The sequence below is a fragment of the Nymphaea colorata genome, chromosome 8, assembly GCF_008831285.2.
Source record: "Nymphaea colorata isolate Beijing-Zhang1983 chromosome 8, ASM883128v2, whole genome shotgun sequence".
In the NCBI taxonomy this organism is placed as follows: domain Eukaryota; kingdom Viridiplantae; phylum Streptophyta; class Magnoliopsida; order Nymphaeales; family Nymphaeaceae; genus Nymphaea; species Nymphaea colorata.
The window spans coordinates 6,120,041-6,143,313 of record NC_045145.1 but is presented as its reverse complement, the minus strand read 5'-3'; the positions used below and the strand labels follow the sequence as shown (position 1 = coordinate 6,143,313).

Here is a 23,273-nt window from a genome sequence, read left to right as displayed (position 1 = left end):
TGCCTTTTTCGTGAGGGAAGGAAAATGCTGCTGCCGCTGAACTCTCAACATCTATGGCAGTTGAACAGCAGGTCAGCGGCCTGCTAACCATGACACGTTCACGGGAGCAAATTTGTCAGGCACAGCAGGAAGCAGAATCAGCAAGCAAATGCGCTGAGCGCCTGGACGATAACCCTCTTCAGCCTCCTTTCTGGGAAATTCAGCGTTTCCTGTTTTATCCCTCTCTCATTATTAAGCTAAGTGAGACTACAGATGTTGTTCATAATAGTAAAATGATAAGTACAGGTGGCTTTTTGTTTTCTAATTATAAGTTTTGTGGCGTGGAATGTCTAGTTGATGTCAGTAGGTGGTGTCACAAATCTCTAGTTGATGTCAGTAGGTGGTGTCACAAATCTCTATGTGCAAATGTTGCATACAAGGTCATCTATATTTTTTTCATTGCGTATGCAGATAAGTAGATGTTCCATTGCACCTGATGTGTCATCAATAAATGGTACTTGGGGGCAATTTTTTCTTTGACACGGATGAAATTACTATCAAAATTTGGAATTTTAATGGATAACCAACACAATTAAAGGTCAAATGAGCCCCATTCCCGTGCTTGCATAGGAAACCATTAACTGTGGCGATTTACAAGTCAGCGAACTCAAGGCCTAAATCAACCATAATATTCCCAAAAATTCAACTTGTGCTCTACCATAAAATTGAGAACAGGTCAGAAAACGTTACGGGGATGCATATAAGCTGAATTGCTATTGAATGAATCCAGATGCAGCCGCATTGAGGATGCACGCGAGGCCCAATGAAATAGGCACGAGACCTAAAATGGCCAGGACTAAGAGGCGTCACCGACATAATTAAGCCCAAACCCCAGTCCTAATGTTATGAGATGTATCGAATGTAATGAACAATTGTAGCCTTCTTCGACGATGAAACACTTCGCAATTGTATACCCCATCCTTCCCGAATATTACAAAATCTAAAAAGGTCGAAAGCTCAGATCGGCGTCGTAAAACATTTACATATAACAGAAATACCATACTATTTACAAGCGCACCACGCCTGAAAGGGATCTCTATCTGCACTTCGGTCTGGTCACGTCGAGTACTCTCGGGTTGAATAAATGAAGCTTCTCAAGCTTCAAAAGATTCTTAAGATTACATTACTTCGACGTTTTTCCTGACAGGAATACCGCAACTTAACATTCCCAAACTTAGTTTGATGGGAGTATATTTTTGTGCCATCTGCCGCCCATGCTTGCAAGCCAGTGGGACTTGCATCAGACCCATCCTGGAGCCTGTAAATCCTGCCAACTGCTTAAAAACAAATAATTCCTAGGTCTTCCCAGCAATAGCAGCTCTAACAAACTCTTCACAGCTACTACTAGAACCACCGGATAGTACGTCACCAAGAACCCCAACAATGTCAAATGCCTCCTGCAAGTCACTGGCTGACTGCATATCTTCTAGCCATCCCAACACCTCCTTTGAGAAGGTCATCATATCCTTGACATTCAACAACCTCTCATTCATAACCACCTCCCACTCCTCCAATCCGGTGCTGTTGTCAACCTCGTCTGATCTCCCAGAGGACGCTGAAGTTGCAGATGCTGCAGATGATGATGATGCCCTTTTCATTTTAAAGAAGTGTTGCAACTGCTCAATGAGACCCACATACACTAGCATTGGCTGAATGATGCTGAAGATGTTCTCCTTACTTTCTGATGAACCTCCATTTTTCAATTCCGAAGCTGGAGATGAAGATGCTGCAGGCATTGTAGAACGGCCACGCCGGTATTGCATGTATGTGTGGTAAATTCCGATTTGCAAGAAAGCACAGCGATGCTGGAGCCAATTTTGATAGGATTCTGCAAGGACAGAATTCACCATCATGAACTGGACAGTCTCTTCAGCACCTACATTTCTCGAGCTGCTAGGAGTCGATGGCTTTGCTTCAGATGTAGGAGTAGTGGCCAGGTAGGATTCTATTGCCTTGGATATGGTGTCTTTTTGATATGCACCACCCTGGTCCAAAAGGTGACGAGCCATCTGAATCATGAAAGGAAGCAGTCGGGAGTTGCTTTCTCTCCCACCACCTTTGCTGTCAGTGCTGAAGGAAGCACCTGTTGCGAACCTCGCCAACATCTGCATGCACAGGAGCCAAAAACAAAATCAAGAGAAACAAAAGAATAGGAAAATCACTGTAGGCCGTTCTAAGGAAAAAGGTAAAAAGTGATGCACTCAACATCCATAGGCAACAGTCAGCAAAGGCCATCCAAAAATGAGTTAGCAGGCCCAGCATAAACATGCTTGAACAAATTTAGGATAACAACATATAAGGAGGTGGACCCAATCTATGGAATGCAATACCCTTGCAGTGCAACGAAACAGTGTGTATGTGCATACATATGTATATATATATATATATATATAGAGAGAGAGAGAGAGAGAGAGAATCCTCACCAACACAATATCATAGCTCAGTAACCGAAGTCTGCTTCCCTCTGCACGGCCAAGCGCATTGAGATTGTCCCAGAATTGGTCCAAATAGCGCATATACTGTGTAAGTGGAACCAAAGGTCCCCTCAAAGGAAAGATACAGTTACACAGAGTTTCATTATTCCTTAACGCTGCTCCTTCCCATTCCTTCTTTGGATTTTTCAAGGCAGCATCTGCTCGTTTAGCTTCTTGATGACATTGGAAATGTATGATGTTGAAATGGCTCACAGTCGTGTAAACACATTCCCCCCTTGTATTGATTGAAGTACCTGCTCCCAGGTTTACCCTCTTGCTGTATGAATAGACACCAAGCATGTCCATAGGCCGTAGACTGTAGCCTTCTCGGCAGACCATGCATGCTAGGCCTTCCTCTTCTTCCACATCTTCCAACCCTTCAATCACAGGCTGAGCAACAACAATCCGTTTGCCACCCTCAGAAAGTTCCTGCCGCATCCCAAGCCCCTGTGTACAGTCACAGACATATGAATCTAACAAAGCCACGACTAGCAAAAGATACCAAGTTCACTGAAAACAATGAAAAAGAACACGAAACAGACAAAAATCAATCTAAAACAAGATCCATGCTTGTGGCAACAAAAAAATAAAGAATATTATATAAGATTAAGAAACAATTTTATGGTTTGAAAAGGCATCAACAGAAAGCAACAACCAAGCATTCATAGAAGATACATGGTCCAATCTATCTACCTGTAACAGCTCTTCTCTCTTCTGTAGAGCACGTCGGCGCATCTCATCACGAGTTGCATGCCGCAATTTGCACACTTTTTCTCCAAGAAATCCATCCCCTATACCCTCCTTATCTGACAAAGTGTCTAGAAGATTCTCGGCCCTTACCCCGATCTCGTTTTCTCCAGGAACTCCTTCTAAAGCATGCAACAAAGGTAACACCCCATCAGAATCTATGCACTGCTGAGTACCAAAGTGTCCCCTTGACAAGCCCCTAAGCATTGACAAGATAAGAGGAACTGAGGGTTGTTTCAATCCATTTCCCCATTCTGAGCTTGACTTAAAACCAGTCTGACCTGCAACAGCAAAAACATCCTTCAAATGTCTAATAGCAACTCTTGTAATTCCCTTTTCAAGAATCATATCCTTCAGCCTCTCCCCACAAGAACTAGTTTTCAATGACTCTGAAACCCTGACGAAATTCTCAAGTGCCAGCCTCTGCTCAGCAGCTTCTCGGGCCAAGCTATCATCCTTAGGATTATCCAGATGCAATTTCTGAAGTCTGTCAACTTCTCCCCAGTCTTGCAAGTAAGGATGAAAATGCAAGATAAGGGCTTCCATTGCTGCCTGCTCTCCATATGTTAAGTAGGGCAAAATCCTCGCTACCATCTCATTGTTGCGTTGCTGCTTGATGGATTTTTTTAAACCTGATGGGTGGGATAGCCTCTCCAGAAACAAAAGAACGATTTTCTTTGCCTGTTCACCAGCCCCAGCTTCTTCATTGGTACTTCTCAGTACACTCTGAGTGATGCCAATGTCACTTTCATTTGCTTCCATTGCCAGGCTCTCGACAATAAGAAGGATCCCCTCAGCAGGCTCCATAGCATCCACAGAGAAAGCACGTCTAGCAGTATCAAGTAGCAGCCCGAGTGCGCCTAACCGCAACAAGGCACGCCTATTCTCTCGTATCTTGCAGCAGTACATGAGGAGATTAAGGACTGAATTTATTTCTTCTTTATTGGCCTTCAACTCATCATCCCTTAGCCTCTGTTAAGAAGGCAGCAAAGATTAGTGAACTTAAAATAGAGATTCAGATATCCAGTGTTAAAAACTTAAAAGCTTTGATGACAATGCAAACTCCACAGACCTGGATCATACCCAAAATGATTTCCAATCCACCAAATTCTCGAACAGCTCCAGCTATAGCAAACTCAACCTCAGGATCCTGAGACTCCTCTCTCTCCTCCTCCAACTCTTTGATCATGGGTTCAGTTGCTTCACCGTCTAAACCCTAACATATAAAGCAACGAAAAACAGAAGCCAGGCAATAAGGATACACTATAAAAGCACAGAACAACTAGCCAGCAATAATATTTAACAGAAACAGAAAATTTTCTTATGACAAAAGCCCACCAAGCTGTGCATGTAGGGCATACAAAATCCAGGAAAAAAATGACAAAAAAATACCAGAATAAACCATTTGGCTTTTTAAGTACTTGGGATTTGATTATTCAAACTTAGGATTTTACATGCTTAGTGACATGTTAATAACTAAAAAGGAGTTAGTTTTGCTTAAATTCTGGCTGCTCCTTATTCTTTTCCTTTCTAATGGTCAAAAATTTATACCTTACATATGTTTCCAGCAGTCTTATTTTCAGTTTTTCGGATCCATTAGAGGCAGCGAATAAGAAGGAAAGAAACAAGCAAGTAGCCTGCGCCCTAACACATAGGATGCAAGCACACTCTTCCTATTGATTGATCGATAAAGGGGGAAGGGTAAGGCTAGTAACTTAGTATGTCCCAGTTAACATGGGCTTTTTACTATTCAAACTTATAGCATAATCTCCGAGGCATCTTGAAAGAGTTTCTCAGGAATGTCCCTTAGGCATTTCTACCTTTGCGTGAAATGGGCTACCAAGTGTTTTGTGATCTATCAATCTTTGTTTTTAGTGTTTCATATTCTGCAGCTGGCACGTGAAATGTCACCAGCCTGGTTTGGTGAACTAACCTAGAACACTTTTTACTTGTAACCTAATTCATTCATCTTGTCCTATATTACCTTAAAGCTAAGTCAGGTGGGTGTTCTAAAATGCACCCAGCACCTGCATTGACACAATGTGTGTGCAGGTGTGGACAAAAGCAGCTCTGACATGCACCCAGGCCGCACCTGCTTCTTTTTCTTTCTTTTTATTTTCTCTTCTCTCTTTTTTTCCTTTTTTTTTTCTCTCACCCACACCCATGTGGCATAGTTTTAAACTTTAAAGATAAGATTAGAAATCCTCAGCCATTCATCTTATAATCTATGTTTAGATGAGTTTGGGATCTTGTTCCCTTAAAAAAAATAATACTACAATAAAAAACCTCATATTACCAGTTTCACATGCAAAATGCAAGTTCACATCGTTCAACAGGATGCCTTAAGCAAGGAAATAAATATCTTAAGAAGGTTCAACATACCTGAAGTCTATATGTCACTGTCATAGGTGGGGAATCTCGCATAGGAGTAAAACTACCAGCTGGGATCAAAACACTGTTTGACACGTTGTTCAGAGATTGATTCTGTGACTTTCTCCATACTTGCTCATAAACCTGGGCTATGCTGAGATCGAGAGAAATGATATTTCCTGCCACAAGCAACTCCATACCATAATCATCTTCTAAGAGTCCTAGCAAATCCAACTGATGGCATATTTTATTCTTGACATCACGCATCAAGGGGCCAATCTCAGTACTTGAGTATGGATTCTTCGTCATGGAACCCCTGATAAACTCTTCCTGTGTATGAGCCTTATTCAAAATCAACAGATATACAGGCTCCGGTTTCGAAGGACATATCAAGTTGCAAAGTTGCTCCAAAATGAACTGCCAAAGACAAGGAATGATGAATAGATGAATAAAATAATGAAATAAACTACACCACGCAGTCAAAATCTAAGAAGCCAAATAATATATGCTACACAAAAATGCTTCCATGTCATACCAAAATTTTAAAATCAGAGATTATGCTATATTGTTTCTTGTCCTGAAAGAAAACTATCAATTACCAGAGAAGTCCGCCCTTTCCTCTCTTCCCCATGATTGTGCAAACCTGATATGCAAGCTCGTATAAAATGCCTCTTGTTTTCACTGCTTTCAAGTAAAAGGCCATCCAAAAGGTCTTTCAACAAACGATTGCAGTCACTGATTAACTTTGTCTTTTGGATAATAAGGCCTCGAATGACAAGAAGAGCTTCAAGAACTTGGGACAAAAGGTCATCGCGCATGAATCTACTTGAAAAGGGAGACAACATTAATTCTCAAAAGCACAAACACAAAACAGCAAGGTTCTAATAAACAAGACAACAAGGGTTAAGGAAAAAATATAGCAATTCATCAGGAAATTTCATCTTAAAATAAGCCAAAAAATATGACACCTTGCTCGAATACTTGGAACTTCTAGAAATCTACTGAGGAGCTCGATCAGTTTATGGAGAATGAATCCTTGAGATATGTCAATACGAAGGCTCCTCTCTTGCGCCTCAACGTTGGCCACTTCTTGTGTAATCAGCCTACAAATTGTAGCTAGAAATCCTTTCACAGTTAAAAATAAACGTGCATCATCTGATTCAATCATTCTGAAGAGCAGCTCAAAATAATCTGCAGCACTTTCACCAACAGACAAGGTTGCAGGTATCAGAACTGTGAGTAAGTTCAGCAGCCTAAGTTGCCGAGATGGATTCTGAGAACAAAGTAGACCAATCAAAGTGCACATTTCTGATCGGATAGACTGTGAACATGAACTCAAAACCAGCTCTGAGACCCATGATCCAATTTCAAATGTGGATAGAACATCCTTAGCTGCCCCTTTACAGGCACGCCATTTCCAACGAAGGGCATATTTAAGAGCTACAAGCTCAGGCCTGAGGGTGTCCCTTCGAGACCTATGTGAGACAGTCTTCAGAGTCTGTGAGACTTTATACTGCCTTCGAACAAAATCCAAATAAGAAGCACCCTTCTCCCACTCATAGTAGCTTAGTAGCTGCATATCCTGTCCTTTCCTAGAATTATCCCAATGTTTCTCTGATGACAAAGACAGAGATTTTGCCCCAGTTACAATACCTCCTGGACTAGATGAGTGCCCGTAGTTTTCATCCTTCAACAGTGTAGCTGAAGAAGATTTTCCAACCCCTTGTTCTTTGTCAGTAGGTTCTCTCTTTGGTGGGGTACATGCTTGACAGATGACCCTCAAACAAGGAAGAATTATATGCTCAGAAATTGCAGGATGCCGTGCACCCAGCTTAATTGAAGAGAACAATAACTGAAAAGCAATTCGCAATCTGGCCTCCCAAAACTCATCTGAAATACAGCATGTCTCAGTCAGTAACAGCAATTCTTCTCGAGTGGCCAGAGCAACATCCATTGACCTATGGTGCTCAAGGCAATACATAACCTTTTTCTTTATTAAACTGTTCAACTCTGTCACGGCATTTATCTCACCTTCAGAAAATACACAAAGAACAGCTCGTGCCTGCACACGGGCTGCTTTAGGGCCTTGATGAATGTTATTCTCAAATAGTTCAGATAATATGCCAGCAGAAACAAGATGTTTCTTGCAATGTGGATGCTTTGATAGAACTTGTAAAAGCTCCAAACAATGAGAAACAAAAGTCGTAGCACAACCATAGCAGTGATTAGACGACCTCCGCAGAGTAGATTGTGATGGCACTCTGGAATTTCCTATCTGCCTTTGTTGCAAGTATGCCATCAACACACGACGAAGACCTTGAAGCGTCTGGACACTTCTACTGACAGAATCAAATGCTGCTTTGCATTTCTCACCATACAGGACCCCAAGAAGAGCAATTTTACGATTAATCTTGCAAGAAGGCCCAGGCAAAGAAACCATCATCTGCTGAACAGAGTCTTTCTGCTGGGAGTCCATGTCATTATCACCAATGCTTGATACGAGTTTAAGCAAAGGTTTTTTGAAACCAAGAAGTTGTTGATACCTTCTATGAGCATTTTCAGATTCTGACTCGATAGCTACCAGTCCTTTTTTCATATCCTCATCATTCTCCATGCTGTCAAATGTGAAACTTGGCTTTGCCATGAAATTAAATTCAAACCGACCATATTTGCTATAACCACACTCATTACAAAGGAACGAATCCAAATTCTCATAATTTATGTTTCGACACTGTCTGCATTGATATGCATTCTCATGGCAATTGCTACATATACCATGCTTGTCAGTAACATTCCGACTGCAACGAGGACATTGCAATGACTCCAGTGATGATGCTTGAAGGTTTTCATAAAATGAATCAAGTTCAATCATGAAATTGCAAGCAGTAATTGGAATAGGGAATTCTACTTTCAATTCAGTTTGATTGAATGTAAGATGACAACTCTTTGCACGCTTCCACAAAGACCAATTATTCTTCAATTCTGCCAGATCTGCAACTGGCCTATTATTGTAATACAAGTTCAAAACCTTCACTGATTTTGACTTACGAGCATCATGGACATTCATGGTCACAGCTTGAATTGTAAAGCTTCCAGTGCACTTCACTATTATTCTGTTATCAGTAAATTTAGTCTCAGATTTCAAGGCATCCAGCTTCATCCTGCTGTACGGCACTTCGGGGCAGCTGCAAGCAACACATGGTTCACTTTCTAGGTAGTAACCATCAAATTCTACTAAACCACTTAGAGTGTTATATATGCGAGAATTTGGATGATTTGCCAAAAGTTCATTTTGTGATTTAAGTGTCTCAAAAATAGCCTTTATCACATTTGTTGTCAAGCATGAATCTATAAGTTCAGTATCCTGACTCCTTGAACCATCATCATAAGCACCCCTTCCAAGCAATAATGTAAGAAGTTCTATGTACTCGACAATGTTTTGTCCATACAACGGCAGCCATTTCACTTTCTGCAAAAGTTCCCTCAACATGGCCTCCTTGAAGGAAAGTTTTCCATGATGCCAGATGCCAGAAAGAACAGACTTTGCTTCAAGTCGAACAGTGTTTGAATTCCATTCCAATAGGAAAGAATCAATAAAACTCCTCAAGAGTTTCCCATTCTCCTCAGTGAACAACTGAATAGCAAATTCCATATCCAGATGAACTTTATCAGAGGCAGCTTCAGTCCCATCTTCATTTTTCTTCTTCTTTTTGGAATCTGATAACTGTACACCTTTGTTAGAACTTGTTCCAACATCAGACTCACTTTTGTGATGGGAGTGATCTGTGTCCTTACCAGAGTAGAATGCCAAACTAAGAAGTTTAAGAGTCTGAATTACAGATTCTTCACCAAAAGCGAAAATGCCATTAAGTAAAAACTGCAGCACATCGCCATGCCTAGAACAATACTTCTGCCAATTTCGAGGCCTAGCAGAAGCTACTTCACACATAACAGAAAAGCACTTAACAAGTTTCACACTCCTTTCATACGGAACAGGATTATGGAATCCACCAGACTTGCTCACAAGTTTGTAGAGTTTTTTAGTTTCACTTGAAAATTGCCAAGCATCTCGGACATTATAATAATGAGTTCTACTACCACACAGATGCAAAAAGAGCCTCCTGGCATATCTGCGAACAAAGGCCGTGTGGGGATTATTAATATAACTACAAAGAACATCTTGATATCCATCCAACTTTAAATCTTTGCTAACTGATGGCTTGTTAACCTTCTCTTTTTCTGTAGACTTGTCAAGCTTTTCTGGTCGAACCAAGCTATATAGCAGGCGAAATGTATTTTCCAGTAATAGTCTATGGTAGTCCATAAAAAGATCTGCCCGGTGAGCTTTGGCATATGAATCCGAAAAGAATGGAGAAAAGTTTCCTGCTGGTAACCCTCTGCGAATAGACAGTAATGAACCACAACCAGTGCCAGCATTTCCCCCATGTGAAGAATCAAAATTCGGAGGGGATTTGAAAACATGGACTAGTTGTTGCAAAATGTCCATCAGGTAGTTGATCAAAGCCTGCTGCCGCAAAGCACCGCAGGCATGGAGAAGTTGTGACACAAACTCACTTTTCTCTTGTCCATCACAGGGCGAGGAGAATACACCAGTGAAAGTTGGAAAATGAGCAGAACCTTTTTCTTGGGTAACTGTGGCCCCAGATTTTGAAGTCTCAGTTCCAGGTTGGTGCCAATTACGTAGCATTAAAGTGAAAAACATGAATACCAGAATGGCAACTTCCCCAAATGAGCTCGGTGTTTTAGCAGAAAAACTCTTATTTAAATTCATCTCATCTAAAAACCATTTGACAAATTTCTCCAAGTCCAAGTTTTCAGGTTTTGAGCTGTCCATAAAAGGGCCTCCAACAGCAGAAGACAGTCTGTAAAATAATTGCATGATAGGGATTGCCTGGATGCCAGAGGTAGTCTCCATCCAACCCCTTAGCTCTTCAATCAGCTCACGAAGCAGCAAGGAGTTCACGGCCCGTTTTGTAGCAGAAATAGTAACTATCCTCTGTTCATTTACTGAAGCAGAGAAATCAGCTGGTTCATTTGGTTCCAAAACATGAATAGCTGGTGAAGAACTATGAAGACCAGAACTGTTAGCAACTTGTGACAGACCTGCCTCACTCAACTCATCCACTGAGAAATGGATTTCATTGCCATCCACAGTTACAGAATCAATCTCAATGGGTATTGCTGACATAGGATGATCTCGTGTATGTGGATGAGGAAGCCGATCAGCATCCATGACTTCATAACATGCCTCACATAAATCAAAATCTGGGCAAACATTACAGTGCCAACGTTGTCTGAGTATGGGAACTGTCGAGCAACCATCACAACAGTACTGAACAGATGATGCAGTAGAATCCTCTTCAATCATAACTTGGCTGTTTCCACCAGCAACAGTAGTCATCTCAGAAGGCATAGATGTTGATGTAGCGTGCTCTGAAACATCATCTGTCGTCAACATAGTTTGCTTTGGGAATGGAACTTGAAGTAATCTCGATGATATAGCCAAGCTACAATGGACGGGTCAAAAAATGAGTAAGCAAAACCACATGCATCAATGGAGGAAACAAGGCTGAGTCCAAAAGTAAGATGATAACCTGCTGGAAGTTCGAACAGCTTCATAAGGAGAAAACAGCAACTTCTTAAGCATTGCAACAGCTGGCGCAACAGATTGCCCTGACACACTGCTTCCATGTAAAGCCAAGCATTCAGCGTAACTATATATCAGCTCCACAGATGGAATGACAACACTGTTGATCGTTTGAGTGTCTGGCTGCTCTGAGTCTAAAATTCCCCAGAGAAGTTCCATTAGTCCATCCACAACACCAGAGCCTAGGAAAAACAGCAAAAGTCGATTAAGCACCCAGACATGCATACACGTTGCATTACATCACAACTATATTCATTTACATCATTATGTACAGGCCAAAATTAATTTGCTGGAATGGAATCCAATAAGTTAATCTCTTTCACAAAAAAACAACAAAGTAATCGCCATGACAAATCTGTTCTAATAATGATAAAGGTTGAGCACTTAGACCATATATAAGAATGGATAAGCTTTTCCACATTTGCCAAATTCAATTTGTAATCTTTGCTTTAGAGGACCCTACCTGACAAATAGTTCACTTATGATGTGTGTGGTTTCATCACGACACCACGTGAACTGCATGTTGATACTTAATAGAAGTGGAGATGTGGCACAAGCACCACTTGCTTTCACTGGCACACTATTAGGAACCAAAACTTAAAACTGTACATCTTACTTAACTAAATCATTATAATTAAAAGTTTCATTTAAGAAATTTATGCAGTTAAAAAAAATTGGGTCCAACACTGAGTTGACTGCCCTGAAAAACCCTGGTGTGTCCAGGAACAATGACCTTTTCATGTAGCTTTTCCGCTAATTAAATTAATGCCTCCAAAATCCAGAAAGATGAAATGCCACATTTTCCACATACCACCCACTACAGGATGAAATAAGATGCTATATATTATTGTGGCCAAAACAAATATCAATTTTTCATCAGGTTAACAAAATTACTCTTGCTAATAAGTAGTTTACCAGGAATTGATAAGCAATAATATTTGTGACAATGGTGCCATGGGATAAACCAAGAAGATATTAGAAAACTTCATTGGTAAATTCACTCTTCCCACACATACTAAGTCATCAAACATGCCAAATGTCACACTTACAGAACTGTGCATAATGACTAAACAAAATATAGCAGAAACTAACTGCTACCATGAGTTTCAAGAAAAGCAGCCATGTTCGATCTCCGGTGCAATACAATCTTTGAAACTGCTAGCAGCTGAGCTGTGAACTCTTGAATTAACCATCCAGATGTCGCACCCCCTACTCCAATTCTTGATGCAAGAATGGGCAAAGACTTCATGACACCAAGAAGACGCATGGTATCCTTCACCTATGCAAAGGAACTTACGTGTTCATGAGCTGATACGGATGCATTTATGGGGAAAAACAATTGAAAATTATTCATATTAGCACTATCAACATTAATGAGAACCATAGTCACAACATATTGCAATAAATGCACAAGACGAATGAAACAAAAAACAAGAAAATACCATGATATTTGGAAAATGTTACCAAAAAATAATATCATTGAAATATCACAATACTTCTGCAAGATTCTTCCAGAAAACATTTTCTAATGTAACGTAAATTTTCATCAGTTTTTTTCACCAATTTCCAATATGTGAATGTCTCATAAAAAGGTCAGTACGAAATTCATAATACTTTAATTTTTTTTTACTTCTGAAGATTTTCACAAGCAAAACAAATTTTTATATTAATGTCTGAGAAAAGCCTTGGTGATATAATAAAAAAAAAAACTCAGGAATGACATTGGTGAGTATGGTAGGAACTAAGCAAAACAAAATGAAGAATATTAATACTTGGTAATATGTATCCCTTTCAGGGAAAAGAGACTGAAGAAGGAAGCAAGCAGCTGACTGTAATAACTGTTCTTTGTCACTTTCAAAGATTGTTTCCAAGAACTTCTTGCATCTCAATCTACTTGGCTCCAATTTTATGTCTTCAATTTCAGAACATGGTGACACCTTGCATAAAGAATAATAACCAGACAAGAGCTTAAGTCCATCTGCAATCACTTGTTCTTGGACTGAAGTAGCTTGCAACGACCGTAATTTCTTTCCAGTTCCTGCAGATCCAGAACTTGCAGAAAGAGCATGTGCCTCCATGTTAAGCACCGCATCCATTTTTTCCTTCCAACCAAATTCATCCTTAGCTCGACCGTAAACCTCCAAGGAATCTATGCGAGGCAACGTTGTTCCATTAAATGTTGGACCAATGGAGATTATCAATTCTTCATCAGAAAGGAGTGCCTCAGCTATGGTGAATGGAATGTCATACCATGACCTCAGACCTTCCTCAAGTTTAATAACCCTCTGGAAAATAGAAATCTCAGAAGGAATATGACTAGTTGATGTATTTCCCACTTGAACACGAAAACCAACCATAACGATATCAGGATTTGAATTTATCACAGTTACCTGTTAAGAAATCAGGAAATGAGTCTATGGTACCAAGAGAACAATTAGTGAGTGGCAAGCAAGAGAGAGAGAGAGAGAGAGAGAGTATTAAGGTCTTATGAAATTTAGGGGCAATCTTACTTTAAATCCTGATGGATTGGGACTCTCTAGAAACCCATCTTCAGATGCCAGGTTTTGCTTAGTGTTTTCAGAGTCACTGTTCTGAATGGCATCACCACTCAACTTTATATCTTGAGTGATACAAATTGTCTTCTCAAAAAAGTCAAGAGGAAACTCAGGATTTAAAGCAGCATAAGATCTGCTTAGAATGCAAGAACCTAATTTTTTTGCTTGATCGGGCAGCAAGTTGGATCCAACATCAGCCCCCATGGGAGCAAAAGAATAGACTTGCAGGCTGCCATCATCATGCAAGGAAATACAGTTAGTCCTATTCTTTGATACAGGTTTGTAAGCTGTAATACCAACTAGAGGCAAAGCTGCTCCAGCAGTATGTCTCAAATTTTGTGCCATTAATTCATGTGGACCAACAGAGACGGCAAGTACAGAACCGGGCTTCACACTAGAAAAGCAAACAAAAACACCACAGCCATCAAGTAACTCCTTCCAATGGTGCAATCCAGCAGGCCTCAATTTACCATCTTGTTCATAGTCATAAATGGCAGACACCTCTGATAGAGCTGTCACATTAGCATCAAGACGACCAACCAGTGAAATGCCATCATGGAAAGACAAAAAGAGCAACCGATAGGCCGAGGAGTAAAACAAGGACATCCCTTTGGAATGTTTCTCCTTAACCCAAATGGTTTCTGTCAGAACTTTTGCTCCCACATCAACTTCCACTGACAGCTGTAACCTAAACAAGTTACCACAATCTGATAGAACAAGAAGAAACATCCTTCCTTTGGAAGCCAAAATAAGTGTTGCATCAACAATCAGATCATCCTGCAATGTGAAGTAATGTGAAGGGCTAATGTTATCCTTAGATAAGTCATAAATCTTGACAAAGTTATTGGTTACCACCATAAGCTGAACTTGTGAACCAGGAACCCAATCGACACGACGAATATAAGCTCCTTGCAAAGCAAGCTCAACTGGAAGGCGATCAGTCACTTCACCACGAGGATTTAAAGAAAGGACTTGACAGTCTTCATAACCAGCTACCGCAAGGTAATTTTCCACTAGAGGATTGAACATTAGATGGACTATTTCAAACCGGACAATGTTCCTTGAAAGGGGCTTAAAATTAGCCTTATCAGTTGCCCCAGAAGCAGCATTTGGCTGTCCAATTACCTGGCCCACGTCATATACAGCAACCCTGTCTCCTTCTCCAACAGCAAGTCTACCTCTTGTGCTCACAGTTAACAGCGATTTGAACAGAGAACCACAAGCAAGAACCGATTTGAGCTCTCTAGCATTAGAGTAATCAGTTTTTATCTTTAGGTCCAGAGATCCACTTTTGTATGCCTTCTTTAGCTGCAAAGGTTCTGCATTGTAGGAGAGAACCTTATCTTCACCCAACATCACTTTCTGATCTTTTGAGAGATTAGCATTTCTTCTGCTAGCTACTGCAGGCATTAATTTTTGACATATTTCCAAGACTTGCACCTCAAAATCAAGCTCTGCTAACAAGCATTTGAGACCCTCCTGCTCTTCCCTTGGAATAGATAATTTGAATACATTCTCAAAATCCACATAGTCATCATCCTCAAAATCTGAATCATTCTCAGGTAATTGATCACCATCTGGGAAAGGAAGAAAGGAGTTGAAATTACTAGTACTCCTAGGTGGCGGACAGCCACTTCCACTAAACTTTCGAGGCTTCAAACATTGACAACTGCTACCCCTAACACCCCCAGCCCCACAGTCACAGAAAAATCGGCTTGAACGAGAATAGACAACACGATGTCCTTTGTGGCAGACCTTCGCACAAACGGAACAGCAACCTTTAGATACAGTTAAGTCACATGTATAACAGAAATACCAGTGCTGTTCCATAAAGTTGCTCCCACTAGATGTGAAGGTACAAACTTTGGAAGCAAGTGCTCTTTCACTGTTACTATCATCATCATCATCCTTGTCCATGCTAGCTAACTCTCCATCAGATGTACCATCATCATCATCTTCATCCACAGAAGTAGCATCACAATCAACTGCAGCAGATACACTTTCTTGACTTACTGGAGGAGATAACAATTCTGAACTCTTCCTTGACACATTGCTAACTTGCCTAGAGATGTCAGAGCCAGCAATAGAATTCCCATATGACCACCGTTTGCCTGAACCTCTATCCAAAGAAACCTTATTGGCCCCAGAAGCACTTAACGCAGCCCCAACAAAGCCAAATAAAAATCTCAAACCTGGATACAGATTCTCAGTGTGTGAAAGTCTCTCCATTAATAACAAAGTTTTTTCCAGGAGTTGCTTCAATTCTGACCGACCATTAGAAAGTTGAACTATAAAGTTAAAATAGGACTTTGCTGTGTGGATATCATACTGAATGAATGCACTATCAAGTAAAACAAGCATAGCCTCAATAAGTTTACCATGGAATTCTCGAGTTTGGACATCAGATGATGAAGAAACAAGATTGGCAAGGAAATTCATAGTAACTTCTCGAAGAGAAGTAGAACTTCCTTTTGCTGGTGCATCTCCCCCTGAAGGTTCTAGCATGCTACCTAACAACCTCTTTCCTATCCATCTAGAAAGAAACACTATTTCCATTTGCAAAAACTTCTTTTGTAGTTTAGCTCCCAAACCAGAACACAACTGCCCACCTAAAAGGTCAATAAACAAGTGAAGAACCTTCACATTAACCAGGTCGTCAATGCAGTTATCCAATGCATCCATCAGAACCAACAGGATACCATGTTGACCGGAATAAAAATCACTGGCATGCTGACACAGATCATCTTTTACACCCATGCATATTTTGAAAAGAACAACATTTTTCTTCAGGTGCTCAATGGTGTCAACTGTACTTGAAACCACAGCTTCATAAATGTTAGTGTCCATTTCTTCCTTGGAGCTAGCCTCCTTTAAGAGGCTCTCCAAATGCTTCAATAGGAAAAGGTCTCCATAATCTAGGCTCTGCTGACATGAGCAGATATACCTGCATATGGATTCACAGTTTTCACTTATGTGCCCAAAAATCTTGTCAGTTTTTACAGACATCACAGTGTCAAGATGGATATTAGATAAATCAAGTTCATAGACATCTGTTACTGCATTTTTTATCTTTAGAAGGCCATCCAATGTCAATATTATTGATTCTACAGAAAGAACACAAGAAACAAGAGCTCCACTTGAAACTTTGGTGTTTGATGGAAAACCATACAGCAAGCATCGAAGAAGTATATGATTTGCATTTTCCAAGTTCTCATCTGAATTAAGATCAATAAGCTTTGTCGCAAGGCTGCAGAAGGAATCCAAAATGTCTGGGCCAGCTTCAATCTTGCTCAGAAGACCATCACCTATGTGTTTGCCAAGGCCAGTATGTTTCAGAAGAGGCAAAAGTGCGTCCCTAGCATCTCCCCTAGTATCAAGGGAATGGATAAAAGATTCTTGGAGAGCTTGGACATTACCCATCAACAATGAAGAAAGCAACTTAAACAACAAATCTAGTTGTCCACCCTTGATTATATTGACAACTAAGCTTTCTGCAACGGACAAGATTTGTTCCTTCCCTCTCCAATCAGCCTGAAATAGCTTCACACCAGCAACTCCCTTTTCCATGGAAACTTTCCAAACTCCAAGTTGAAGCAAGGAAAGTAAAAGCGATATCCATGCTCCATTCCTCAAAAAATCCCATCCCTCAAGCTGCATCTTAAATGTTTCATGTGCAGCATGTAGGAGTACCCCAAATGTGAAATCTGCAAGCTTCTGCACACCAATATTCCTAATAGCACCACTAAGAAGTAAATGACTGAAAAAAATAAAATAACTAGGGTCTTCTATGTCTAACCTTAGTGAGATAGAATCTGAAATGTCACTGATGGAAGCAACACTAGCAACAGTGTCCCAGCAGATGATAAAGAAGTACCTTTCGAGCACAAGTTCTTCCACAGCCTCTGGTTTCTTACTCCTCCAGAAACCTACAAACCTTGAGATGGTACTAAATAGCTCATCAACAGACAACCCCAAGTTTTGTAAAGTGTGGTCATCTATGTGAACAGTAGTGGGAACAGGAACTGTGTCAAACAATTGATGATTGAGGATACCAATCATAGAAGCTTCTTTGGCTGATTCACACAGAATATTATGCACAACAACTGATGCCCATGATAAGGAATGATCATTGATGGTCTGATAAACGGATGGCTTTGATGCAATTGCCATCAACTTGGATCTTAAGTGCAGAAGGAGCCAAGAAGGGCATTTTGATGAGTAAAATACCATATGGCGAAGCACCACAAGTAGCCTTGAAACAACTAAGGACCACAATGATATTTGTTTGCCACTAAACTCTGCAGGAGGATCATGTATGGTCCTTATGCCAGCAAGCACAAGATTGGCAAACACAACTTTTTCAGCCTCAGTTGATAAGTGGAAAGCCATCAGAAGAATTTCCGTATGGTATATAGACGGCATGCTTTCAGATATCTCCTTCAAACCAATACTTTCATTGAATGCAAGCTTCACCTTATCCAGAACAAATGTAATGTATCCCTCAAAAGTTTTTCTTCTTAGCTGGATCTGGGATGAACCAGCACCAGAAATAAGTGTATAAGATACCAGAGCAAGAGTGTAGTCATTGTAGACAAAATTACCATTCTCAACCTTCAAGACTTGATCAACAAGGAGCTCTTCCAGACAACCATGTAACTTGTGATGGGTAATAAGACCACGTAATAAATCAAAGCATGCCTCTCTAATTTTTTCAATCTGTTTCTGAAATCCTGAAAGTGCACCACCATCAGAACAACTCTCATCAGATTGGACTTCACCACAAAGCATAGAAATTAATGTGCTGATATGGATCTCATTAAGCTTCAAACAAGCATTTCTAGAAGTAACACATAGCCATTCAGGCGAGAGCATGAAATCTTTTAAAAAGTTTAGCAACTCCACAACAGCCTGAAGTGGTGCATAGGAGTGTGAAATGCTATTAGCTGCAATAGTAGACTGGTTATGTCCATCAGGCAATGCTACCTGCCTAGTAGCCTCAGAGAAGAGGTCTCCAAACAGTGCTTCATCATCATTGTTAGCTGTTGTATCATCAGAGGAACTAACAATCATAGCACAAGTTTGCTCTGACCTGTCAGCTTTTGGTCTTGACTTCATACCTTCTAAATATAGATAACTAGTAAGATGTACCAAATTGTCCAGACAATCACCTGATACTGGAAACATCAATTCCAGATGTTCATCACATGCATATGTTTGGAGCAGTTTGACATTCTTAGCATGAACAAGAAAAGCTGGAGGACCATCAGGAGGTGAGCACCAGTCAAGACCCATATCAAAACAGTTACCCAAACTCTGTACACCAGATAATGAACCCTTGAATTGCTTAAGAAGCTTCAGAATATACATCGCTATCTTCGGGCAATAAACTAAAGGAGGCTTTTGTGTAGCGCTAGTTTTGTCGTTCCTCCATATCTTGGCCTCCAGAATGCTAAAAAGCGAAGCAATAATGCATGCCTGGATATTCTGAAACACATTACCATCTGAGTAGAGGCTTCGTATGAATTGAAAAAACCCTTCCAGGAGAAGCACTAAGACATTCTCAAGGCTATTTTCCAATGCAGGATGTTCACAGCTAAGAGTGTCGAGCTTTCCAAGGAACAAGCTTGGCAGTGCGTTAGCAATGCTAGCTACAGCATGCAATAACTCCACATCAGATCCAACAAAAGGCATTTCATTTACAAGATTTCCGAGCAATCTAAGGACTCTTATAACAAAAGATAATCTTGGTAACGCTGGCAAATCATCAAACTGTTCTTCATTCAGCTGCCTTGATTTCAACAGCTCATAACAGAGAACAACCAGCCTATTTATGCACCTGGCATGGACAACTGCCCAGTTCTTCACAATATAAATCATGCTGTCAGGATCACAATATCGCACTGATTCATTAGACTGAGATGCTCCAGAGCCCAACTGAAAAGTCTGGGATGCAATAAGAGCTACAAATTTGTTGATAGGCTGTCTTTCGGTCGAGGAATCAACTTCATCTAATAATAACAAAAATCACAACAATAATCACTATAAACATGATACATTTGAAAAGAAATAAACAAATCACTCTCTTGAAGGCAATCCATATCAGTAATGCTTAATAGGACATTGATTTAATTGGAAGAGATCTTCATACCTTGGCTGCTACAAGCAGCACGCTTTGTCAATCTACCCATGTTTGAATTGTCTTTAACTTTTGGCAACAAGGCCACAAGGGCGTTTACAGTGTCAAATGGTAGCAAGCTGCTGTCCTTGTCCATGCCATCAAACAATGACATTTCAAGAGTTTGCACAATCAATTTCTGCAGGACCAAAAAAAGGCTGTAGTTAGAATTTGACACGTGAATAGAACTGCACAAAACAAAAAATCTAAAGAATATCTAGCAAACACATAACACTCGGGTCTTCTAGCTACAATAAAGTGACTTATAAGTGCAAATGTTGCTCAATTTTGCAATCAAATCGCAAATAAGGCCTTTTCTCTTTTCAACAGAAACAAGTTTAATAAATAAACAATGTGCTACTGAATATAAAGTAGTTAACGAGATGTAAAATGTGGAAAGAAGGCAGTGAAAGAAATGTATGTCTAATGGATCAACCCATAAATTCTTGACCCACATGTGCCAACACTCCAATCATTTTTTGCTAATGAGAAAGGAAAAGGTAGACACTTTACAAAATTATAGTGGCTGGATCAGAAAATGACTCCAAAGTTCTTTGGTTCCTTTCTAACAAAACATCCACCAGTGCAGAACTTTTAGTTCACATGAAGAAACTAAAAAGTAGACATCAAGCATAGTGAATAATAAATGGCATAAGTATCTATAACAACTGCTAAAATAGAAAAATGAAAAAAATGAACAACAGAACCACCAAAAAAAAAAATAATGCATGATTTTCACAGGCTGTAGCACAAAAGCATGATCTACAAATAACAAAGAAAACAGTGCTGTTGAACATATAATTCCTAAAGCAATTACCATAGCAACAGATGCAACACCACAGGCAAGAAATGGATCAGCAAACTGTATCGAGAACAGCAAGTCATATGCAGAAACTAGAGGGAAGCAGTGACTTGGAGCATAGCATTGGGGTTTTTTCAGTAATGGCATCAACAAACTTTGTTAAGAATCAAATTTTTAACAAAACCATGGTACATGGTTGGATTTTGGTGGCAATCATAAAACACTCTTAAAAGGGCAGTTCCAACACCCTCTCGAAAGGCAGTTTTTACTAGTGCTGCAAAATTGCAAATACCAGTGATACATTTTTTGAAATATCGCAGCATTATTGCCAAAAAGAACAAAACATCATTTTTCAGGAAAAAAATTGTAATATTTTCGAAATATCACCAAAAAAATAAATATTTCAATAATATCACGATATTTTCCCTTTTGCATGCATTTTAAGTTTGTGTTTTTCATTTTTTATTTTAAAATTAAAAAAACATTTTCAATCTTCACCAATATTTTGGAAGAAAATTAGTAAAAAACTCATAAGTCCAGAAAACTTTATTTTATTCTTCATACATATTTTAATTTTTTGAACTACAGAAAATTTACAAAAAAAATAAAAAAAGAAAAGGAAAACCTAATCGATAAATACCCAAGACAATGTTTTTGTGACAAAGGTTTTCACAAATCCCACGTGAACACATGCCCTAACTCCCTTCTCAATGTCCAGCCCAACATCCACTTTCCATCTAAGCCTGAGATACTTACATTATTAGTTGGCTCCAATTAGGTTTTTGAATAGGTAAAATGATCCGTCAATGTGCCTTCATAGTGTCGAAATCTTTTGTGGCTGTCTATCTTCTTTACTACGGACGTGACTCATTTGTGAGTCAAGACCAATTCACGGAATTGTTAAAATCACCACAACCTTACAAAAAGCTCCGACCCAAGTAGTTGGAAATGACACAATATTTGTTTCTTTCAAAAAATGAAGAACTTTTCCATATCGGATATATGCCAATGAATAGAATATCAAAAGGAACAGATAAAATGATACTTCCAATTCTACAGAGGAAAAGGTAAAGTGGTGGTCAGGTTTTATTTCTTTCTGGATAAAAAATTATTGACCCGCATATCCTCTCAAAATCAATAGTAGAAAGGGAAAAAGGTCTCAGTGGTAACAAACCTGAAACTTTGTATTTACATTGCCGTGAACCGATTTCTCCAACAAAGATATACAGAACTCTACGGCGAGCTTGAAGAGTTGGCAAACAAAAGATACCGACTTCTCAACTGATCAAACAAAAGAGTTAAATTCTTCAGTCATCTACATCACTCAATAAGCTCAAAAGACGCATAGATGAGCGGACAAAAAAACTATGAAGTGTTGGAAGAGGAATTGTAGCAAAAAGATGAGAAAACCTCCCGGAACAAAAGATAGTAAAGAATTACCTCGAAGGGAGATCGTAGCAGTAAGGACGAACTTCAGGATTGTGACGATCGCCTCTATCTCCTGCTCGCTCCACTGCTGGAACCCTAGTTCACCACCTCCGATCTGCGAGACGCCATACTCAAGGGCCTCCAAGAGCCTCTCGAACCCGGGCTTAACCGAGTCCAATCGGATCCTCTGGAGGAGATCGGCCGGGGTTTTCCCGTCTCCGTCGCCATGAAGGGATTCCAGAAGCTTCCGGATTTCCGCCATGGCTCCGAGACGCGGAGGTCTTCCAATCAACACATACAGAAGGAAGTCGAAACCCTAATTGCTGTATCGATTCGTCGGAGGCCGGAAACGAAGGGAAGAAGAAAGGAAAATCTGCAACAGAAGATCTGAAGCGAAACCACTTCACGTTTATAGCGCACCTTGGAACTGCGGACATCGCGGCAGAACCCCTCGCTAGTGAGAAATTTTACTAAAATGTCGCTGCTTACTTCCCGTGCAAGTGTACTGCTCCACGGGCCAATTCAGTTTGGATCTTTTCCCGAACCGACTCATTTGCCCCCTGAAATCCTTGGCCGTCCTTTTCTTGGAGAGATAGGACACGTTAAAAGCTCCGGATTCTCGAGCCCTTCTTCATAAGCTTTTCCCATATGACACCGGCATCAGGGTTAAGGCTTTTTTTTTCTAAAAGGCGTTAATATAATTTTAAAAATTTTACCGGAGTCAAAAAATAAATTGTAATATTTAGTGGCAGATTTTTTATTTTTTTAAAACTTAGGTGCCTTGTCTACATAAATTTTTGTTTTCTTATCCTACAAAGTTACATGCCCTTAAATTTAAAAGTAATACCAAGATAGGAATGTGCTGTCCTGTCTTCTAAATTAATTTACGCTTATTTTTAAACGAAGAAACAGAAACTAATATAATTGGTGCAGTGATGTTGCTGGGTTAAGATTGAACACTCGTTAAAGAGCGGGACACGTGATCACTTGTCTGAAAGTTCACTGAACGTGTTTG

General features: G+C 40.0%; 1 protein-coding gene across 1 annotated transcript; it reads right to left on the bottom strand.

The window, feature by feature from the left end:
- Positions 1-899: 899 nt before the first annotated feature.
- On the bottom strand, positions 900-22,704 carry LOC116259262 (auxin transport protein BIG). The gene is made up of 14 exons (XM_031636985.2): positions 22,271-22,704; positions 22,005-22,111; positions 20,002-20,167; positions 13,809-19,861; positions 13,071-13,688; positions 12,397-12,577; positions 11,246-11,480; positions 6,599-11,158; positions 6,230-6,452; positions 5,643-6,047; positions 4,333-4,476; positions 3,207-4,232; positions 2,463-2,960; positions 900-2,144 (listed from the first exon to the last, which is right to left on the bottom strand). Exons 1-14 carry the CDS (start codon positions 22,518-22,520, stop codon positions 1,335-1,337), a joined length of 15,276 nt encoding a protein of 5,091 aa, XP_031492845.1. The 5' UTR covers positions 22,521-22,704; the 3' UTR covers positions 900-1,334.
- Between the last annotated feature and the right edge of the window lie 569 nt (positions 22,705-23,273).